Genomic DNA, 22,174 nt, shown 5'->3' with positions numbered 1-22,174 from the left:
GTGGCTTCTTCCACTTGGCATAATAGTTAATTAAGGTTCACCCATGTTGTAGTCTGTGTCCACTCTGTATTCATTTTTTGTGGCTGAATAATCTGCCATTGTATGGATATACCACATTTTATCCATTCATCAGTTGCTGGATGTTTGGTTGCTTCCACTTTTTAGCTATTAAGAATAATGCTACAGGACACCTGGTCGGCTCGGTCAGTAGAGCATGAGACTCTTGATCTTGGGGTCATGACTTCAAGTCCTACATTGGGTGTAGAGCTTACTTAATTAAAAAAAGAGAGAATAATGCTGCTATGAACATTCATGTATAAGTGTTTGTGTGTACACGTTTTCATTTCTTTTGGCTATATACCCACGAGTGGAATTTCTGAATCCTATGGTGCCTCTATGTGTAAGTTCTAAGGAACTGCCCGACTGCTCTCCACAGTGCTGCACCGTTTTGCATTCCCACCAGCAGGGTGTGAGGTTCCAATTTTCCCACATCCTTGCCAACACTTGTTATTACCTGTCTTTTGATTATAGCCATCCTAGTGGAGGGGAAGGTCATAAAGATTTACTGGTATGCTTCTTTCTAAAAGTTGTTTTTTCAAAAACATAGCTCTTACATTTAGGTCTCTATTTTAATTTTTGTATATGGTGTGAAGAAGGAGTCTGAATTCTTTTGCATGTAGATGGATCTCCAACTGTCCCAGCATAACATGATATCGGCTTTCTTTTTTAGATGCTTTGTTTTTTTTTTAAGGTTTATTTGAGAGAGAGAGAGAGAGAGAGAGAGAGGCAGAGAAAGAGGAAAGAAAGCACCCCAAGCAGGCTCCTTGCTATCAGTGCAGAGCCCCACGCAGGGCTTGATCTCACAAACTGTGAGATCATGACCTGAGCTGAAATCAAGAGAGTTGGATGCTTGACTGACCGAGCCACCCAGGTGCCCCTAGATGCTTTATTTTTTTTATATTGTATTTTTGTCTAGCTTTATTGAGGTAACATTAACGTATAACATTATATAAGTTTAAGGTGCACAATGTATTGTTTTTATACATGTATACATTGCAAAATGATTACCATTGAGCTGTGGAGTTAGCCAATACCTTCATTTGTCTCTTCTTTGTTCATCTGTCCATTGTTTTTTGTGGTGAGAACATTTACAATCTACTCTCTTAGCATTTTCCAAGTATAGTCTTTTTAAGTATAGTCTTACTAATTATAATCATTGCTTTTATGTTAGATGCCCAGAACTTATTAACCTCTAATGGGAAGTTTGTACCCTTTGACCAACATCTCCCCAACATGGCATCTTAAGAGCCAACCAGCAGTTACCATTTACTGAGGACTTACTATGTGCCACGCATATCTAAAACCTTTACGCACAGTATCTAATTTAATCCTCAAATCAATACTTGAAAATATGTGCTATTATTATTCTCATCATATATGTGGAGAAGCTGTGAATTAGGCTGAGGATTAGCCAAAGACACAGAGCCGGTGAGTGGTGGTCTCTGAGCCCAGGCAGCTGGTCTTCAGGGCCCATGTTCCCAACAGCTACACAGGCCGCCCACTCCTGGTGCCTGGGGAGGTTTGGGGTTAGTGACTTAGGAAGCAGGAGGCAGAAGAACGGAGCTAAGACCCTGCCAATACTGAGGACACAGAGACAATGATACTGTCTGGAGAAAGCACCTGGCCGCCGCCCTCTGGGAACTCAGGGACGACACTGGGGGAAGCAGAGTGGCCGACAGAGACATCGGGGCCATCACTTTCCAGGCTGGCCTCTCTTTGGCTCTAAAGCCCTGACTTCCTCCCCAGACCAGGGAGAGGGTGGCCACACGCCTGCATAAAACAGGGAACCGAGCTTGGCTGTGTCAGGGGCATCTCCTCCCAGAAACATCAGCCCCAAGCACAAAACATGAATGTGTGGAACCATCCACAGTACCAGAAGCAAGCCCTACATGGGAGCCCCAGGGGCTGACTTCATTAGATGCCAGTGGTCAGAAGAAGCAGTAAAACCCTCCTTTCAGTAGTTTTTTGCTCAACTCAGACTTCCCTTATGTCCTTGAGTGCTCCTGGTGGGGAAGTGGCTGGGAACTGGAAAAGGTGCCTTTTTGTTTCACTTCTCCCAGCTGTGAATCAATCTGTGAGCATTCCTTACCAGGAGTCACGCCTTCAAACTACTGTCCTCTCTCCTGAGAACCTCTACACAGCCCCCTTGAACTGCGTGCAAGGGGCGAGCCTGGAGTAAGAAGGCCAGTTCAAGGGCAGGCCTCACTGAACTTGATGTTTGCAGTGTGTTGCTCTGGGTCCCTGCCTGGAACAGCCTGGCCTGGGAGGTCCTGAGTGACTCTGGAATGGCAAACAGTCTCTGCTCCCTGGCCCAGTGGGGCTGTTTGCAGAATCAAGTGTCACATTCTTACAGATTGAGTTACCCTGGGCCCAGCTGGGGCTGATCTCTGAAGAGGTGGCTGCAGATACAGCTGTTAAAGTACCTCCTCTCTGTCCCCACACTGCCCACGGTGGCCTGGCTGCATACCCCCAACACTGGCGGTGTGTGTGGACTGGAACCTTCTCCTGGGTGCTCATTTGTGATGGCTCCCTGTATCCCTGTCGGCTTGTTTCTGTATACGTACCCTCCAACCTACATCATTTCCAGGCTTAGGACCATTTGGGTTCCAAAAGACAAAGGGAACCAAACAGGGAGTGATCATAAATACTCCCTGATGCGGGGCTACAGTCTCCATTTCCAAGGGGCCCGGTATCTCGGGCAGGCGGAAACATCAAGCATAGTGTTTTAGAGCAAGGCTTGGGAATCCATTAGACCCGGTTCAGATCAGATGTCCACCGCTTACTAGCGGCACAGGTTGGGGGAAGTCTCTTATCCTAAGCCTCGGTTTCTTCATCTATAAAGTGGGGGCATTAAGAGCCCCTATTCCTTCAGTCAAAAAAAATTTATTTATTTATTTATTTATTTATTTATTTATTTATTTATTTATTTAAGTTTTACTAAGTAATCCTTATGCCCAAGGTGGGGCTTGAACTCACTACCCTGAGATCAAGAGTTGCATGCTCCACCAACTGAGTCAGCCAGGCACCCCCAATAAGAGCCCTTATTAAATGAGACAACACATTGAATGTACTGGGACCGGGGCCTGCCACACAGCCTGTGCCCAATGAACGGGGGCTGCTGCTATTCGCAAACACGCCATGACTCCGACAGAGCACTGCAAGGGGCAACCTGTTCCCATTCTCTGGGTCTTGGAATGGATGACTGAGGGCTGGGGGACAGTCTGGAAAGTCTCTGAGTGAAGAGATTTCAGATCTGGGACACGTTCACAGTGCTCTGCTGAGAGGCAGGGAGGCTGTGAGGAGAAGAGGGTATGATTATCTGTGACTCCCCCATCCCTGGCCCCACATTCGGGGAGGCAGATCTGCCCGTCTCTCCGCTGATGGCTGGCCTAAGACAGCAGAAGGAAAGGCTTGGGGCTGCTCTGAACACATTCCTGGTCTTCTCAGCCAAAGCCCCCTCTGGGCCACACAATCAACTCTCGATGTCCAGGCATGCACGCAGCCCCTGGCGCTGAGGCCCTTAGTGGGAGGGAGGAGGAGGGCAGAGTGACATCTGGGAGAAGCCACGGCAAGTGACTCACATTCTCACAGTAGTGGTTGCTGGGAAAACTTCCACAGCTCAGCCCTCCCAGTGCTCCCAACTGTTTAAAGGCTACAAAGAGCAAACTGAGTGGGGGGCCGGGAGCCTGCCTGCGACCCAGACCAGGCTTATGGGAGTGTCAGGGAGCTACTGGGGCCCGGCCTGCTGGGGCCTGCAGCTGTTGGGGTAGGGAATTTTGTTCCTCAGGCTCCCACCCACCAGAATGGACTCTCTCGAGGAGGAGCCTCTGCAGGACTGGGCTGGGAGCCTCAGAAAGCTCACTGCAATCCTGGCCCAACTGTATAGAAATGGCAGGTCCGGGCAGGAGAGGCAGCCCTTCCTGAGTGGGCTGGTCAGGGACGGGGAGCAGCTTAGTGCTCACCGAGGACAGGGTGAGGACCTACTCGGTCTCCTCCTGCCTCCATTTCCCACCGGCCCACCACTTTTCTGACTAACCAGCCCCTCAGGCCCGGCTGGCCTGAGTCAGAACCTGAGAGATGTTCTCAGGCAGGGCTGCAGAGGGAGGAGGAGGTGGGGCGGCGAGTCAGCAAACTCATGCCGGGAGTGTGACTACACGGATGATGGGCCTCTCTCAATGGAACGAATTTCTGCCCAACTGCAGCCTGTTTCTCCCCGTGGGAGTGCAAAGTGCCTCGCTGGCCATTTCTGTCCACCTCCGGCCCTCCATCACCTCACTCTCGACAGCTGGGCAGGGAATCGGCTTCTTTTCTCAATAGCTCTGATAAAAGCCAGCTCTGCCGGGCTCTCCTGCAGAGTGGGGCCCCAGGGCCGGGTGCTCTTGCAGAGTGGAGCCCTGGGCTCAGGGCTTCCTTTAGGAAGGGGCAGAGCCTGGACAGGACCCCAGCACCTGATTCCGGGCAGGCCCTCCAACACTGTGCTTGGGGGAGGTGCTGGGACGCCAGGCCTGGGACGCTTTTGCTCGGGTGGCATTGACGAACGCAGTCTTCCAGGCCCACCAAAATGGGGTGTGAGCTGGGGCCCAGGAAGGGGGGTGGCTGGGAACGACCTGGCCTTGGGTCTCAGGAGAGTCACACTCTTCGAGGGGCCAAGGAGAGAGGGGTTTCCATTCCCCGATCCTGCCAAGGACCAGCCCCTCAGCTGAATGCCGCCCGCCTCGAATTTCTGGTTTGAAGTCTGGAGAAGTGGGCTCTGGCAGGAAGTTCACGTGACTGCTGGCTGGCCGTGGGGCAGACAGATGCTTTCGGGAGCGCTCTGTATACAAAACCGGGCTGGTGGAGTGGGCGGCCAGGGAGCCAGCCATGCAGATGTTGCTAAGTGAAACCTGATGTGGCGACATGAGAATCTGCAGAACGTCTCACAAACAACCTTCCCTGGGATGTTTTAGATTGAGTTTTGTGGCTATGACGCGAAGGAGCCTCACATGTCAGGATAAAAATAGCTCTGGCCTCAATAGGCAATGTGAGTTACAGTTCAACAAAACCAGATGCGAAAACCTTAGTGGCCCAGCCCAGACCCAGCAGGGTCCCTGCTCAGCTCCCCACCCTCTCAGCCCCTTTCCTCTCCCTCTGTGGGTTGGGGCCCAAGTGCTCGGTCAGTCCCTCGCGTGGGCATCTCGATCCGCCACCCAGAGAGCGTAGAGGAAAGGCCAGGGGCCCAGGGCAGATCCAGGGCTGGTTCCTGTCTGTGAACTTCACAGGGATGAGGAGACTAGCACAGTGCCTGGCACAAGAATTGCTCTGAGGAGGGGGCTGCATGACCGGGAGGCTGGCATGGAACCCAGGGACGCAGGTGGGGAAGGGGCAGCTTCCCCCACAGAACCAAGGGGCCAGAAAAAAGGGAGGCCAACGCCTGTGATACAGGGGGGTCTTAGGAGGCATGGAGTCTGCTGAATCGCACGGCCCAAACCCCTCAGCTGCATGGATGAAAGGGTGGCTGAGATGCTGCAGCCGCGGCACCCATGGGACTTGATCTAAGAGGCAGTCACTCTTTTCTCCAAGCCGGCCCAGCTGAGGCTGGGGAGCCCTCTGCCCCCGGCAGCAGCCCAAATCTGGGAGGCTTTCCGGCTGCCTGGTTCAGAGCAAGAGATAAGCTAATGGGCCACGGCAGGGCCCAGGAGGAGCTTCCAGCTGACCCGGCAGGAGAGAGAGGCTGCATCAGGAAAGACTGCTGCTGAGTCGGGGCCGCGCCAAGGGCAGCACTGAAGGGAGATGGGAGGCAGGTCCCTCATCGAGACTAGGCCTGGGATGGAGAGGGTGAGGCTCTCCACCTGCAGACTAGTGAAGACCTGGGCAGTGGTGCTGGGGGAGCCTTCGACACAGCAGTGGTGACAGGGTGGCCAGCTCTGGCACCCCCTCCTTCCATCACGATGACAAACTCTGAAAGACAGGTACTGATCCTTACTGGGCATGTGACTCTGGCCTTTTAGGGATGAGTACAACCTAGATTTTCCTGACCCTGACACCCATGCTCTTTTACACTCTCTGAAGAATATGTAGGAAGAAGGCCTTTTAAGGCTCCAAGAGCAACAGAGAAGGCTTTGGGGGCTGGGAAATGGTCTGGTGTGGCTGGAGGAAGTGGAGGCAGCAAGAGGGATGAGTTGCTGAGGTGGCTGAGGCCAGAATGGGGTCCCTGAAGTCACTGTGAAGAGAGGGGATACACTCAAAGGCTATGCCAGGATACGCCCTAAGGGAGAAGCCTGGACTGCTGGCCTGGCCACTGCTGCTCAGTTCCCCATCTTGAGCGATGGAAGCTTCTGGTGCTGGGCAAGTGCTCTTGTCCTCTAACACGGGAGTAAAGAGAGCAGACTCTCAGGCTAAGCTCCTAGGTCGGCACCAACACCTATCGCAAGCCCCCGTCCCAGGTAAGAATAACAACGGTGCTTCCTCCCATGGTTCTTGTGAGGAGCTGGGCTCACCCACCGTGAGGTTCAGTGAGCTGACACATGGGAAGTGCTCAGAACAGTGTCCGGTCCAAACAAGCTCAATGTACTAGAGTCACCCTTACTACTGGGAAAAATGCCCAGGGATGGCTTCCTGGGTTTCTTCTAGAACTGGTTTCTGAATTTGGTGACACCAGCCTGGGCTACAAGGAATGAAATGGAATCAGAACATTTCATTTCCGCCCATGATTTTAGAACGGGGATCAAATTCCACGTTGGACCAGAGAGCCCTGTGGGGCATGATAACATGAGCAGTTATCCCACCAAGAATGTGCCCCCTTGGCTGGAAAGGAAGCATAGGGAAGATGGGATTTGGGGTGCAAACATCAGTCCTGGGGTGACCTTTGGCCCCTCAATGCCACACTGCTGCTGTGCCTGGCCAAGGTTGCTCCCTCCCTTGCAGCAGGAACATTCAGGCCCCAGGAGGGCCAGGCACATCTCAAATGAGGGACGGATCCCAGAGGTCTCCTGCTTCTGCTGAGCCTTCTGCTCAGACTCAGGGTTAGGCCCCTCGGGTCTGCTCAAAGGGAGCTCATCACCCCTCTCCCCAGAGCCCAGGGGGCCTCAGCCAGAATCTCCCTGAGTGGAGACGGGCAGAGAACGCACAAAAGTTGCCAAGTCATAGGAGACCCAAGTGGTCGTTTTCATTTCATTTCACCAAATCACAATCTAGAGAGACAGCAAAATGTGGGATCCCTCTATTGGTTTTCCTCAGGCCTGCCCACCCAGGCAGCTCCACTCCTGAAGGTCCCAGCCTGGGGCTCTGTGAAGGTCAGCAATGAAGTGGGGTGGGAGAAGCAAGACCAATGCTTCTGCCTGCATGGCTCTGTGCTGGAGGGAGAGATGTTTGCACAGGTGGGAGGAAAATCCTGTGTGGGCAACTCTGCCTTGTGGGCCCTGGGACCACTGCTGTGGCACTACTGAGGCGGGTGATGCTGCCCCAACCCTTGCATTAAATCTGCACTATTTGAGTTTACAGACCCAGTGAGCAGGCAGGCTTCTCTACAAGTGCTGCTGATTTCATCTTTGCTAGGCTCCCTGCCTCCTTGGCTTTCCAGAGAAAGACCCTTTACGGTGGGGGGCGGGGGTGGTGGTGCTCTGCAGTCGGCATGTTCTCAGAGCTGTGCCCTGGAGAGCCAGAGGGCCAGAGGAAAGCAAAATCCAAACAGGAAGAGGGTCTGGCCTTGTAACTTCTGTCCCCGTGCACGGCCAGATGGAAACAGACAGAAAGACCCTCTCGCATGCCTGAGAAGCAACAGGGGAAAGAGCAGCCCACAGATGAATGAGTGTATACTTCCCGCATGCTTTCTGACCTAAACAACCAACCCCAACATCCTTGGTGCCTGGCCAGTGCCCTCCCCAAGGCAGCTGAGGCAGGAGATGGGACAGGGCCTAACTTTGGTTTCCTATGTGCTTCTTACTGGTTTGAACTTGACCTTAACCTTTTAAAATCATGAACCCATCTGAAAAATCTGGTGCCAGCTGTGGACATGCACGCACGTGTGGTTCCCACACTCTGTGCAGCGAACGTGTGTGAGTCTCAGGCTAAGAGCACATGGCCCACGATACCGTGTATCCTTGAAGCAAGAAGAGTTATTGGCTGCAGGCACTTCCTTGGTGTTCTTTCCAGGATGGAATCTCTTCCCATCTGGCATACTTGGTTGTTTTTCTAAGAATTCAGGGTGAGTCCCTGGCTGATGTGAGCCAGTCTGACAGCCCTGGTGAGCTGGGGCAAATCTTCACCACCTCAGCCTCATTAGGGGCCCACCTATCCTGGCAGGGCCAGCAGCCAAGGTTCAGAGGACGTTGCCATCTAAGACACTCTCAGTTCTTACTCCCAAGCGGCTGAGATGGCACCTCGAGGAGCTCCCTGTCTGGGCCTCCCCAGGGCACACACCCCACCTGGGCCCCAGGCCATTTTCCGGCCCATCTCTCCACTAATGAGTAAGCATTTTAGTCATCAGCTTCTTGGTGCCCAGAGAAAAAGAAAACACCTCAGAAATGGAGGGACAAATCTCAGAGAGTCCCGGAGATGAAGGTGTCCTTCTCCTGCCCAGGGCGAAGCTGCCTCAGTTTGGCTTTCTCTCCTTTTCCACTTTGAGGAGGATAGAAGATGCCAGACAATGGCTTCTTGGGGAGGGAGATCCAGGGCTGGCTCTGACCCGCGGATGCCTTCTCCTGGCTGCTGCCCTCTTCCAGTCACTTGTCACCCTCATCCCCTCACTGCTGCTCCTCTCCCCTCTCAGTGGGACCCCCACATCGCGGCTGTGTGCCGACGCTCAGCCCCTGGCATTTCTGCCATCTGTCCCTGGGAATTTAGGCGGACCCCCAAGTGCTGACGTGGGACACAGGATGGAAAACGGACTCCCGGGCTGTGGGACAGAGGGTGGGACCCTCACCAAGTGTCCCAGGGTCAGGATGTGAGAGCCTCCCGGCCATGGCCTCTGACTGCTTGGAGGAAACCGGGCTCCTAGGCAAGGAAGCCACTGCATCCTGGAGAAACAAGAGAAGGAAACCGGGCTGCCACGAGAGCCCCTTACTCCTTCCTTGCTTCAGTCAGAGACAGCTAGAAACTTGGGACCAGTTGCAGAAAGAACATGTGCAGCAGCAGTGGCCTAAAGCCTGGGGTCCTATGTGACACCCCACTGCAGGAGCTGGGGGGAGCCCTTGACATCAAGTGTCACCAGGAAGACTTCTTCAACGCACGAGCCTTCTGCGACTCGGCCCGGCAGCCCTGGGGTGCAGTCAGGCCCGCAGGGCCCCAGCAGCACCACCGAGCAGGGGTACTCAGGGCCGGGTAGCAGCCGCCTTCGGAGGCCCTGCCTGCTAGAGCAGTGGAAGGGGAGCTGCAGCTGAAAGGCCCTGAATCGATCTGACATCTGGCTTCTGCATCAAAGGAGGAGCCATCGAGGACCTGGTATCTGGAAATCAAGAGCCACTCACTCAGGGGACAAAGAGACACCCCAGGCGAACACCCAAGATTTGCTAGGGACTTTCCTATCAACTCGCATCGTTGGCATTTCCCAGGATGACGTCGCCGGAGGAAACTGGCGTCTGCCTGGGAGGAAGGAGTTGGGAGTTGCACTAGCCCAGGGAGAAGAGCCACCTGCTATCTGGAAGGACCCCAAGGGGCGAGCCCCAGGAACACCACAGCCACCTTCATGTCCAAGGACTGCCCGGAAACATCCTGTTTGAATTACCCCTCTCCGGCCTGGGCTGCCTGCCATGTTGTTTGCTATTTTTAGCTCCCCAATGAGGAAGGAAATGGCTGCCTGGTCTTCCACCTGTGAGACTCAAGGCTCCAAAGCCCCCTGATTCCTGACTGGGGAGACGCTGCCCCAGCAAAAGAGAGGATCCGCTGACTCAGATGGTTTTATATTTAGCCAATGGCTCAGAAGTATGAATGGTGCAGGACGATGAGGAAAAGGGGATGTGAAGGCCTCTCATGGGGGTGGGGAGGCAACAGGAGGGCAAGGTCCGCTTGCCTCTCAGAGAGCAGAGGGGACTTCTGACTGCTCACACCCCAGGAGAGATCCGGGGCTTGAGAGGGATGGCCCCAAGGAGTGCCTGATCCAGGAGGAGACCGAGCACTAGCACTCCCAGGGCCCCTGAGGCTGTAACCATAAGGGCACTACTTACCAGAAGTGTTCAGCAGGTTTGTTCTGCCAGGGGTAGGCACCTGAAGCTCTGAGTGGCTGACCCGGAGGTCAGGGCCATCAAGGGGGCCTGCGTCATCTGTCTGGCCTGCAGGGGAGGAAGCAATTTCTGCTAACACCTCCAGATCCTTCAGGATAACCTGGGGGAGAAAAGCAGAGGATGAAGGACGACGGCCTCTGGAGAGCTGCCGCCAGGGGGTGGCGAAGGGTCTGCAGAGGGTGACAGGCTGGTGAGAGCCACCAAGATTACGGCTATTAACAGCGTTCAGGAAGTTCTACAAAAGGTATGGATTGAAGAGAACACAGATGGGCAGAAGGTGAGGGCAAGTGGAGGAAAGAAGCTAGAATCTGAGTAAGCTTTCTCATGACCACTCCTCTCTGGTCTCCTGAGCAGGGACCTCAGAGGTCCCCAGGAGATGTGGAACTCAGGGTGCAGTCTGTGCGGGGACACTGGCAATGCCCCAAAGTCAACCTGTGTGAGGGACCAACGGTGCCCTCTAAGCCACACTGCTGGTGTGCTGGCCACAGCTCGGTCCACCACCAGGCCACAGAACAGACCTTTCTGCAGAGGTGACACAAGGCCACCCTCTGCCTTCAGAACATGACTCTGGGCTCCAAGACCGAGGACTTCCTAACTTCTAGACACACTGTTCAATTCTCAGCTGCCTCCTTGATGTTCATACACAGGCCTGTCCCCTGCCTGCTGAGTTCTTCCAAGGAAAGGAAGACACAGAGTTCAGCATGGAGAATGGCAGAGTGAGCTCCAATCAGTGCCGTGTGTCACCAGGTTCCCCGGTGCTGCCTCACCACCCAAAGCCCTCGTACTCTTAGATGCTGCCTCCCCCCCCCCCCCCCCAACGGCACCCACCGCCTCTTGCTCTTCATCTGGTATCAACAGCCAGCAGGGTGCTGCCTCAGCAGGGAGGTGGGTGTGTGTGTGTGTGTGTGTGTGTGTGTGTGTGTGTGTGGTGTGGTGTGTGTGTGCTGTAACTGCACAGCGCACCTGTCCCAGTTCTACCTCACGACACAGCAGGGAGGGCTGCTGCTCCCTCCCACCCCCACTCATCTCTTCTCTGAAGAGGAACGTGCCTGTCCTAGCACAGGTGTGCCCCCAGGGCCGTCCCTGGTACTCAGTGGACACCCATCGGGCATCCGCTGAATGACTGCCTGAACCCGGGCCAAGAATTACCATGGCAACTGAGGGCTTTGGTCCTGGACCTGTGGAAGTGACACAGAGCACCAGAGGGTGGGGCCCTGGGAGGTGGGCTGTGTGCACCATGACAGACCAGCTGGCCGCAATATGGTGACAGTGGTCAAGGTAAGGCGGTTCCAGGGCTTTTTGTGGGATGGCGAAAACGTGAGATAGTAGTGACGGTGGCACAACCTTGTGAATATGCTAAAAACCAATGAACTGTATATTTTAAAAGGGGAATTTTATCTCAAAAAAATAAATAAAGCTACTATTGTCTCTTCAAAGCGGTTCTTGTCTCAGTGTGAGCAACGTGCTAGTGCCTCATCCTGCCCGGCCCCAGGTGTCACTTCTCCTGGTGTCCTCTCTGCCAGCCTTGGCCCCTGGGTCTTCTCCCAGCAGTGCGATGTGTTCAGCACTCAACTGGCCTGCAAGCTGGAGGTCTGGCTCTCATCCTGCCACAGCCCGGCCTCATCCCGGTCGGACACGTTGCTCACTCACACACACAGATGTCACCTCGCACCTGTCTAACTGCATGCTTTCCTCCATTGCTCCCAGGCTCTCAGCACCTCCTGAGCCCCGACTGTGCCAGGTGCTGGGGCTGCAGGTGAGTCCCATGTGCCTCGGCCTGCAGCCCATGGCCTGGCAGGGAGCAGTACTCACCTGCCCTTCCACACACAAGTATGTGCAATTTTAGAACGTTCTGACCGCTGGGCCTGCAGGGGATGATGTATCCATGCTGGGCAAAGATCGTGGCTGCTAAGCAGCCTGGACAGATGGCAGGAACGAGCACTTGCCCCTGTGGCCAGGCCAAGAGCTGGGGGCCTGAGTGGGTCCAGGCCCAGAAGTGGAGAGGTCCAGGCCATCTGCTCCCCAGAAAGCTTTCTATTTCAGCGGTGGCAGAAAGCGGACAGAGAGGGAGGGGGTGGGACGGGGGAATAGACAGTGAGGAGGTGACAGGGTGGTGCTGCGTGATAAGAGTGGCCCGAGCACAGGCCATACACTCAAGATGCTCAATTGTCCAAACAAGTCACGGTCTAACGATCAGGTATGTGAAAGGAGATGCGGGAACCAGGTGGGAGAGTGACTCACTCAAATTAAACTGAGGCAAGGAGCAAGCCAACTGTGCCTCAAAAAGTTAAAGAGAGTCACCAGAGGTGTACTTCCACCCCTCGTGTTTCCCAAGAGGGCACCAAACATGTCCACACAGGACTTGCGTAGAAATGTTCATGGCATAAGTGTTCATCGTGGCTAGAAAATGGAAACAACCCTAAGGTTCTGACACCAACCCTGATGTGTTTTTTCTGATACCAGGTGGGTGTCCTACAGTTCAACTCCATTCTCATGCCATCTACCTGGACGTAGGGTCAGACCCCACCTGCTGAAGACTCACTCCCACAAGACTGCCCTTCCCTTGCTTCAGACACCAGCCAGAGATCCAGGGCGTCACCTTTGCTTCCGACGACTGACTACAGATCAGAGGTTTCCACAATCCCCTCCTTAGGCTCCATTAATTTGCTAGAGTGGCTCATGGTCCTCAGCGAAACATTTTACTTACTAGATCACCGGTTTATCATAAAAAGATATAATTCAGGAAGAGTCAGATAAGAGACACACAGGGCACAGCATGTGGGAAGGGGCACAGAGAGCTTCCGTGCTCTCTGGGGGTGCCACCTGCCCCGAATCTCCATGTGTTCACCAACCTGGAAGCTCTTCAAACCCCATCCTTTAGGTTTTTAAGGAGGCTTCATTACATAGGCATGATGGATTAGATCACTGGCCACTGGCAGCTGATTCGATCTCCAGTCCCTCTCTCCTTCTCGAAGGTCGGGTTGAAAGTTCAACCCTCTCATCACATGGCTGGTCCTCCTGGCAACCAGCCCCCATCCTTCTGGGCATCCAAGTCACCTCACTAACCTAACAAAAGACACCTTTATCATTTTCAACACTTAGGAAATTCCAAGGGTTTTAGGAGCTCTGTGCCAGAACCAGGGATGAAGACCAAATATGTAATTTTTTTTTTTTAACTATGTATCACAAGATCACAAACCCAAAAGTACATCAACTGATAAATGGATAAATGGAACATGGCATATCCGTGTCCTGGACTATTATTTGGCAATGAAAAGGAATGAGGTTCTGATATATGCTATAAAATGCACCAACCTGAAAACATTTGTTAAGTAAGAGAAGCCAGATGCAGAAGGCCATGTACTGCATGATGATTCCATTCATGTGAAATGTTCAGAGCAGGCAAATCTATAGAGACAGAGAGTGTCTTGTGCCTGCCAGGGGATGGGGGAGGGAGACATGGGGAGTTACTGCTAATTGGTTACAGGGTTTCTCTTTGGAGTGAGGAGAATGTTGCAGAATTACATAGCAGTGATGTTTGCACAACCTTGTCAAAATACTAAAACCCACTAAATTGTATATTGTTTTTAATTTTTAAAAATATTTTGATTTATTTTAATTCAAAAAAAAATTTTAATGTTTATTTTTGAGAGAGACAGAGACAGAACATGAATGGGAGAGGGGCAGAGGGGGTGGGAGACACAGAATCCAAAGCAGGCTCCAGTCTCCAAGCTGTTAGCAAAGAGCCTGATGCCGGGCTCGAACTCAAAAGCCACGAGATCGTGACCTGAGCCGAAGGTGGATGAGCTACCCAGGCGCCCTTAAAATATTTTATTTTTTTAAGTAATCCCTACTCCCAACGTAGGGCTCGAACTCATGACCCTGAGATCAAGAGTCACACGTTCCACCGACTGAGCCAGCTGGGCATCTCTGAATTTGTATACTTTATGGTTTGTGAATTATAACTAAAAAAAGAGAAGAGAATCAAGTCAAAACCCCAAATCAGCACCCTAATTCCCAGAACTGTGGTACTTCAGGTCAGTTTGCTCTTGCTGCGCCCATGGCCCGAAGCAGCAAGGCCTCCCTGACTCCCCACGATCTCACACCTGCTGCTGACTCCCAGGAGGGCCGAGAGCGCTCAGGGAGGCCACCTGTGTCCCTACATCTCTGAGCTGCAGGTTGCTCCTCTCAGGACTGGCTGTGCAGGTGGGTGGAGGTACATGTCCCTTAGGCAGCAAATCCTGGAGGTTCAATGTGGCAAGTGAGAAAAGTATGAGGCAGCCAAGGCCAGGCTAGCACTCAGCTATAGCCCGACCCTATGAGAGCCGCCGTGGCCCACACCAGGCTTCTGGCGGGTACTCATTTCCCTAACAGGAAAGATGCTTGGGGAGGAACCACCAGCACCAGAGAGCCCTGGCCTGTGAGACTCCCACACTCTCTGAGTGGCCCCAGGGCCAGGCTACCAGGGTGGGAAGACCAGGAGAGGAAGCTCTCCCCACTTCCAGCTAGAATTAATGTTCTCATTTGCTGCCTGTCTCTCTTTGCAGAGTCATCTGCTCGAGGGATCAGGAGTCCACTCCAAACACTCTGGTCCCCAAACCGGAGCCCAATAAGCTATACTGGGCTTTGTGGTCAGTCAATCCTGCCTTCCCATCAGTTAACTTCACCCTTCCAACCCCTCTCCCGACATCTATTGAGCACCCACTGTAGGCGAGTGCCCGGGCCAGGGCCTGGGCCAGGGCCTGTTTTTGTGGGAGGAGATGCGAAGCCAAACAGGATGGCCCTGCCTCTCTCAACAGTGACCCTGGGGAGACAGGCGGTAAACAACACTTATAATGCAGTGCATGTACAACCAGAGCCAGCAACTTGACCTGTGGGGATCGAAAGGCTTCAGAAGTACCTTACCATCAGTTTGCTGGGGGGCAGAGGAAGGCACTCAAAGCATTCACTTAACTACCAAAAGCCTTTCCGGACACAGAACCAGAATTCCGTGGCACATTCCAGGAAGCTAAGCTTTGATCTAGCTCTGGAATGGGGCATGGGGCTGGTGTGAGTGTTAAAAAGGAGACAGCAGGCCCAAAATGGAGTCACCTGTGCTAAATCCCAAGTCAGCAAACCAAGATTTAATACCTAACTTAATTGTAGTTTCAACCTTTAACCTTTAAAGGAATGTAACCTTTAGCTAGTCAACATGGAATTACCTGGTCAGCCCTAGTGAGATAATCCTCTTGGCAGACCCCTTCTGGTCCCATTAGGAAGGCAACCTTGCCTGAAACAGTGCATTCTTTGCTAGTCATTTTCTTTCTTTCCTTTTTTTTTTTAACGTTCATTTGTTTTTGAGAGACAGAGAATGAGCAGGGGAGGGGCAGAGAGAGAGGGAGACAAAGAATCTGAAACAGACTCCAGGCTCTGAGCTGTCAGGACAGCCCAACGCGGGGCTCGAACCCACGGACTGCGAGACCATGACCTGAGCCGAAGTCGGACGCCCAACCGAATGAGCCACCCAGGGGCCTCTGCTAGTCATTTTCTTTCTCCACTCCCTTTCTGTCTTTAAAAACCTTTTCTTGTCTACAGCTTCTTTCTATTGCTACGTGGGGATACTGCCTGTTTCATGAATTGTTTGAAAAAAGCCATTCTGATCTTTTTGTTTGTTTTTTTTAAATTTTTTTTTTAACGTTTATTTGTTTTTGAGACAGAGAGAGACAAAGCATGAACGGGGGAGGGTCAGAGAGAGGGAGACACAGAATCTGAAACAGGCTCCAGGCTCTGAGCTGTCAGCCCAGAGCCCGACGCGGGGCTCGAACTCACGGACTGCGAGATCATGACCTGAGCCGAAGTTAGCCGCTTAACCGACTGAGCCACCCAAGTGCCCCAGCCATTCTGATCTTTGAATTTACTCAGTTGAAATTTTGTTATTTAGCAGGGGGGCACGGCCAGAAAATCAAGTGGAAGTCATAGGGAGGGGCAGGTCCCCAAGAGCTATGGCCCAAAGAGGTTCGAACTTGGTTTTGCAGGTGATGGGGAGCCTGTTTCCCCATATGTGCCAACAGAGACTTCCCCTTGCAAGGTTGTCATGAACATCATAGGAGATACTCTGTGCTCCCCTTCTGTTATGAGATTTTTGGTACCATAGCTGAGCCTGGTCAGTGGTCCTGACTTAGGGACTGGGCAGGAACTGCAGTGTATACACAAAGAGCTTCAGATTTCATCTCTCTACTAAAGAGAATCTGCATGGACATCTTGGTACCACCTCCTCCTACTTCACTGGAGAGCAGCAGCCAGCAAAACTGCCTATTTTACATTTTGAATTCTCTTATTTTGGAAAGTTTAACACCAAATGGCAAATGAATGCAAATTACACTTCAATTGCACAATTAAAGCCGGAACTGTTGTCTACAGGTTCCTTCAGTAATCCCAGCCACTCCTCTAGTGCTTACATATCAAAAGATTTGTCCCTAGTCCCCAGGGACTGGCAAAAATCTGACAGACAGCCCTGCCTAGAGCAATACCACGTGTACTTGTAAGTGTGTGTACGTGTGAGGGTTTGTGTGCACGCGCGCGCACTCTCGTACTCGCTTACAGCCCACCTTCCTGGTTCTTTACAATGGGAGCTGAGAATAGCACCACCATCTCCTTCAGTCTCCTAGATGCAGGGAGAGGAAGGGGCTGCCAAAATAGAGGGCAAGGAATGGCTTGAAGACAGAGTGGGGAGTTTGTGGGAGCCACTTCAGGGCTCCTGTGCCATCCAACCCAGCTGCTGGCTCTTTCCCAGCTGACCAGCAAATCCCATTCAGCCTAAGGGCTGGACTTGAGACTATGGAGCAACAATCCTGACAAAGGCCTAGGCCAGGACTCTGCCTCTGCTCAGGGAATGAGTGACCCAGGGAGACAATGTCAAGGCGGCGTGGGGTGTGGGGGGGCGGGGGCAGTGCTGGGACAGAGCAACAGAGACCAAGGGAGAGCCGTGCTCCGCCCTCCGGCTGAGCCTGGCTTTGAATCTCTGTGCCAGGCCAGGGTTTTGGTACCCCACCCCTCTTGGAGACCCCTTGGTCTGTGGACAAGCAGCTCTGGAACAAGGACACAGTGATCTCAGCAGCCTTGCTTGCGGGCACTGGCTTAAGAACTGGACGAAAGGCCCCCAGTGATAGGCCCACTGCTCAGCCTCTAGAAACACAAAGTTAGTCCTCTTCCAAGGAGGAGGCTGGCTGGGCCCAAGCCTGCACTGGACTGTAGTCCTGGCTTTGACAATGAGGAAAGGCTCAAAGAAAGCAGGAGGAAGCCGCGCCAATTAGTATGCGCTACACAGCTTTTTGCAAAATGAATATAAAACACTTGTGCTTTCTTTTTGTGTGAGAGAAAGAGTGGGGAGAGGGAGGAGGAAAGAAGGTTACAAGACAGCAATATTCTGCAGGGGCAGGAGTGCCTGTAGTTGCCATGGCAACGGGGGGGGTGGTTGTTGGGGGGGGGGGGAGGCACATCAGCTGGTCCCTGGTCCTGGAGTGGGGTGAGCTGTGAGCTGGCCCTCGGAGTCAAAGGGTCAGTGACAACTGGGTGCAGAAAACATGTGACAAAGCAACTCTGAAGGGGAGGCCCGGGTGGAGGGAGGGAGGGGCCAGCACATCCTCTGTGGCTTGGGGAGCAAAGTCAAGGAGGCCAAAGGATTCCTGAGAAAGCCTTTCCTTCCAGGAGGTGACTTGATGCCAGCAAAGGGCATATTTCAGTGTGGGAGGGAAGTCACCATCTGGATGGGGCCATTGCAGGCTGTCACAACCCAAAACTTCGGCAGGCTGAGGACAGACTCTCTAGGGCAGCGCTGGTTTCCCTCCCTTCTTTTATTCCTCTGTCCAGATGCTCCCTCTCCCAACACCTTGTCCACAGAGCAGCCCTGGAAAACCCGTCGCAGTGGGAGGCTCCCTTCTCTCTCTCTCCCTCCTCTCTCTCTCTCTTCACACCAGCCCCCCCACCCCCATCGGCTGGTTCTGTTCCTGGCTTCTCCTTTACCACCCTGGGAACAGCTGGAGACCCAGAGTTTTACAAGGCCAACTCCCTAGGCTGGGGGTCTGTCTTTGCCTCCTACTGAGGCTCCTGAACATGAAGTCCCAGGGCGAGGCACTCAGCAGATGTTGAATAAATACTTGCTGACCAGCAGCGCCAGGCAGGAAATGGAAGATGGATCGTTCTGAATAGCTTCTGCCAAGGGGATGGACAGAGAGGCCTCTCGCTTCACTCTACCCACTTATCTCCAAGAAACTTTTGTCAAAAGTTTGGCTAGGTCCCTAGTCAGCTGATTAGGCCCCAGATGTCAACTGGCTCAGCGTTCCAGCCCCATAAGGAGGGAAGGAAATCCCCAAGCTGGGCCCTCTCTGGTCCTAGCCAGAAGGAAGCTGCAAGAGTGTTTCCAAGAGACACAACTAGGTCCCGGCAAGAGAGGTGAGTTCAGGCTAAAAGGCCTGGAGGCTAAGGCCTGGACTGTGTGGGCCACTGCCAAGGCTATCTGATGCCTCTGCTGGGAGCAATGGGGCCACAGGGCTGTGCCTGAGATCTGGGTCAGGTTGGGCTGCTCCTTGTTCTTGGGAAGTGGAGCTGAAATTAAGTGCAGAGGCACCATGGCCAGGCATCCACAGAGCCTTGGGGCCCTTTGCTTCTCGCCACACAGAAGCCTGTCCACTTCCTTCACAAGTGGTATAGGCCCAGCGCGGCAGGCCTCTTGGGTCCCTGATCACATACAGAATGGCTCCCGCGGCTTGTGGAATCAGCTGGGGAACTGACCCTCGGAAACCAGGTCGCTGTCCCCAGGAAGCATCCCCTTAGGGTGGTGAGGAAGGCACGGGACCTCCCATGGGCCCCAGAGCAGTGAACCAATGGAGCTCTGGGAGAAGGCATACACAGCATCCGGCACCAGAGTGGAGGCTCCTGCTCTGGACACAGAGTAAATCTGAACTGTAGAAGTCAGCAATCAGGCCCTGGCCAGGCCTGGGAAAGGGGTGGTATTCCCAGAAAAGCTTTTGGCTACAATGGGGTCAGAGCAGGCCAAGCCCAGCATCTCCTGGGGGGGCGGGTCCTTCAGCCCTCTTCAGCAATGGCAAGGAAAGCCCTGCCAAAAATTTAGATTTGGGGGCGGGAGAGAAGGATTGCCTAGGCTCAGATCTATTTTATTTCCCATTGAGAAAACCACTCTGATTAAGAACCTTTAAGGTCGTACTTCAGCAAAAACAATTAAAAAAAAGGATTATAACTTGTTTTTTGCCTGACTCTGAATGCACGCTTACAGGGATCAAGGCTACTTTCTTTTTTTCTTCTTTTATTTTTTAAAAATGCTTATTTTTGAGAGAGGGAAAGAGAGAGCACAAATGCAGACGTGGGAGGGGCAGAGAGAGAGGGGGACAGAGGATCCGAAGCAGGCTCTGTACTGACTACAGACAGCCCTATGGGGGCTCAAACTCATAAACTGTGAGATCATGACCTGAGCCGAAATCGGACGCTTAATGGACTGAGCCACCCAGGCGCCCCTTCTTTTATTTTTAATAAACTCTGAGATCCTTCCCTAAGTGCCTAGTTCTGTGCCATACATGCGAAAGACCAGTAACCGGTGCTCACTGTTAAGTCCCACTAACAGTGACAGCACAGTGTGTGTCCTGGCAGCTTAAAACCATTCCAGCCTCCATCCCTCAGAGTGGAGGAGAAGAGAAAAGCCAGTCTGGGTAAGGCAATTTGGAGGCCAGTTCCCAAGTCCCCCTGTGCACCCCCTCACCCCCGGTCTCCCTCCTGGTGATGCCAGCCATCGCTTGCCTGCATCATGCCAGGCCCCTGCCCGGGGTGGGGTGCACTCTCAGAGTCCTACATTCTCCCTGAGAGTGAGCCAGAGGCCGAGAAAGGGCCTGCTGTGCTCCAGACAGCGCGGGAGCAGCACACACACACCGTCGGCGCTCGGTTACCAGGTGATGAGCTGAGGGGCCAGCTGTCTCCGGGCACCGGTCCATGGCAACCGGGAGAGTGGCACAGGGCCGTCTCCTACCCTCCTCCAGGCCTCCGCTTCACCCCAGCGTACCTGCCAGCTACACGCACCCTGCCCTGAGGAGGCAGGTCTGCTCTGGCAGGGTCAGGGCCCGGCAGGGTGGGGCAGGCCAGAGGGGTTCAGCTCGCCATCCACTGTCCCTCCTATTTGTTCACCTTCTCAGAAAATGTTTCTGAGCACACACTATGTGCTGGACACAGTCTCCATCCTCCCAAAGTGGGACAAGGGCTACGGGAGAGTCGGCGTGCAAAGAACACCATAATGACGCCGATGGGGACCTCTTTGATGTGCAGATAGGAGGGGTGGTGTGTGACAGACAAGGCTTCAGGAAGCATCCAAGCCGAGGTCTTGACCAAGTTACTTCACTTCAGTGTAGTCTCAGTTTCCACTTCAGTGAAGTGGGGGACACAACAGAACCTACCCTGGAAGGGTTGCTATGGAGATACGCTAAGGTCATGCCCACTCAAAGATGTCCATCCAGCGCAGGTTCTGGCAGGCAGCAAGTGAATGGAAAATACCAGAACCCAGGCAACGAGGCCCAAACTGAGAGCACAATTCAGGGGGTCCAGGCTGAGGCCTAAGCAGCTGGATTTTTAAAAAGCTCCAGAGGATTCTGACAGCAGCTCTTGTCTGGATGGGCTCACTGTGGGACTAATGTCTGGGTTATTGGACTTTAGCCTTTCTAGGTAAGATTACTGATCACTTCCTGAGTTCAAGGGGAGACGGGCTGAGGGTAGTCAGTCAGGCCCAGGGCCAGGCAGTGTGCTCACCCCTGCAGGCCACTCAGCCCTGAAGCTTGGCTTAGCAAGAGCCCCCAATCCTGTCGCAGGGGAAGGCAGTCCCCAACTGGCTGCCCTTGGTGGACTCTCTCCTATACTGCTGGACCTTCCACTGGGGAAGCCAACCTTCCCAGTCCAACATCTGCCTTCACCAGGAGCCTAGGTGTACCAGGCAGCAAGCCCCCAGCCCCACCCATGTCAACCCGATACTGTGCCAGTTTTGGGTCCTCATCCGCACATCAGGGGAAGAAATCCAGAGAAAAATACTAAAGACTCTCTGAGCACCCACAGCCGCCTTCCCAAGAGTGGAATGCTGCCAGGCCAGCTGTGGTTGTCTGGGTGCCCCTTTACCCGAGGTCTCCTCACCAGGCGCAATAGGAACCGTCACTATGCCAGTCCTCTCTCCTCCCTGGCAATGATTTGCTGCCAGGACGCCTATCCGAAGACCAGATCCTCCCAGGACTTCTGGTGTTGACCACTGGTGCCTCGTGTGGGCGGTGGGTCCTGGTTGGCTGCCCCTGGAGACTGTGAGTGGAATCCAGCGCTCTTCCCCTGCTGCCTTCTCCCTGCTTGGCCCTCCCTCCTCTCACTCTCCGGAGCCCCCAAAGGAGGCTGCAGCATCAGCCGCAGGGATAGCCATGTGGACCAGTACCTGTGTCCTCGGCATGGCCTCCAGGGGAGCTACAGCAGGCAAGGGCCCCAGCTGACCTCCCCGGGTGTGTGTGGGGGACTCTCGGCAAGAGTTCTGGACCCCCAACATTGTGCCCCTCGTTCTCCTGGCTGGTGTCTGACCTGATGGCGTGACCTGACTGTAAAGGAATCTTGGGGACAGAGGAGGGGGTGAAGGAGTTGTTTTTGTTTGTTTTGGAGAGTGGATGGAATGAGAACTGGGCTGAAACAAACACTGAGGCAGGGATCTCAGGAGGAGGAACAAACCCCATTCTTATGGAAGACGGTCTACTCTGAGCAGGCCATTTTAGTATTCCAGGGAGCAGGGTCAGGACCACACAGCATCAGAGCTGGATGGGACGAACACAGACCAGGCCAACTGTGTCTGATGGCAGAAAACAGGAGGTGAAGGGGTGTCGTGGACTTGCCAGGTCCCACAGAGAGCAGGGCAGCGT

At 53.6% G+C, this 22,174-nt stretch overlaps 1 protein-coding gene across 1 annotated transcript in view; it reads right to left on the bottom strand.

Annotated features, from left to right (window-relative positions):
* Nucleotides 1-22,174, bottom strand: part of VAC14 (VAC14 component of PIKFYVE complex) — a 101,474-nt gene that overhangs the window by 41,433 nt on the left and 37,867 nt on the right. The window contains exon 13 of the mRNA XM_060650183.2: nt 10,200-10,356. Coding sequence (XP_060506166.1) covers nt 10,200-10,356 — 157 coding nt within the window. The remainder of the gene's footprint in view (nt 1-10,199; nt 10,357-22,174) is intronic.

The sequence above is a fragment of the Panthera onca genome, chromosome E2 (assembly GCF_046562875.1).
Source record: "Panthera onca isolate mPanOnc1 chromosome E2, mPanOnc1 haplotype 2, whole genome shotgun sequence".
NCBI lineage: Eukaryota > Metazoa > Chordata > Mammalia > Carnivora > Felidae > Panthera > Panthera onca.
Note: the sequence above shows the minus strand (reverse complement) of the source record. Positions and strands in the feature narration are given on the sequence as shown.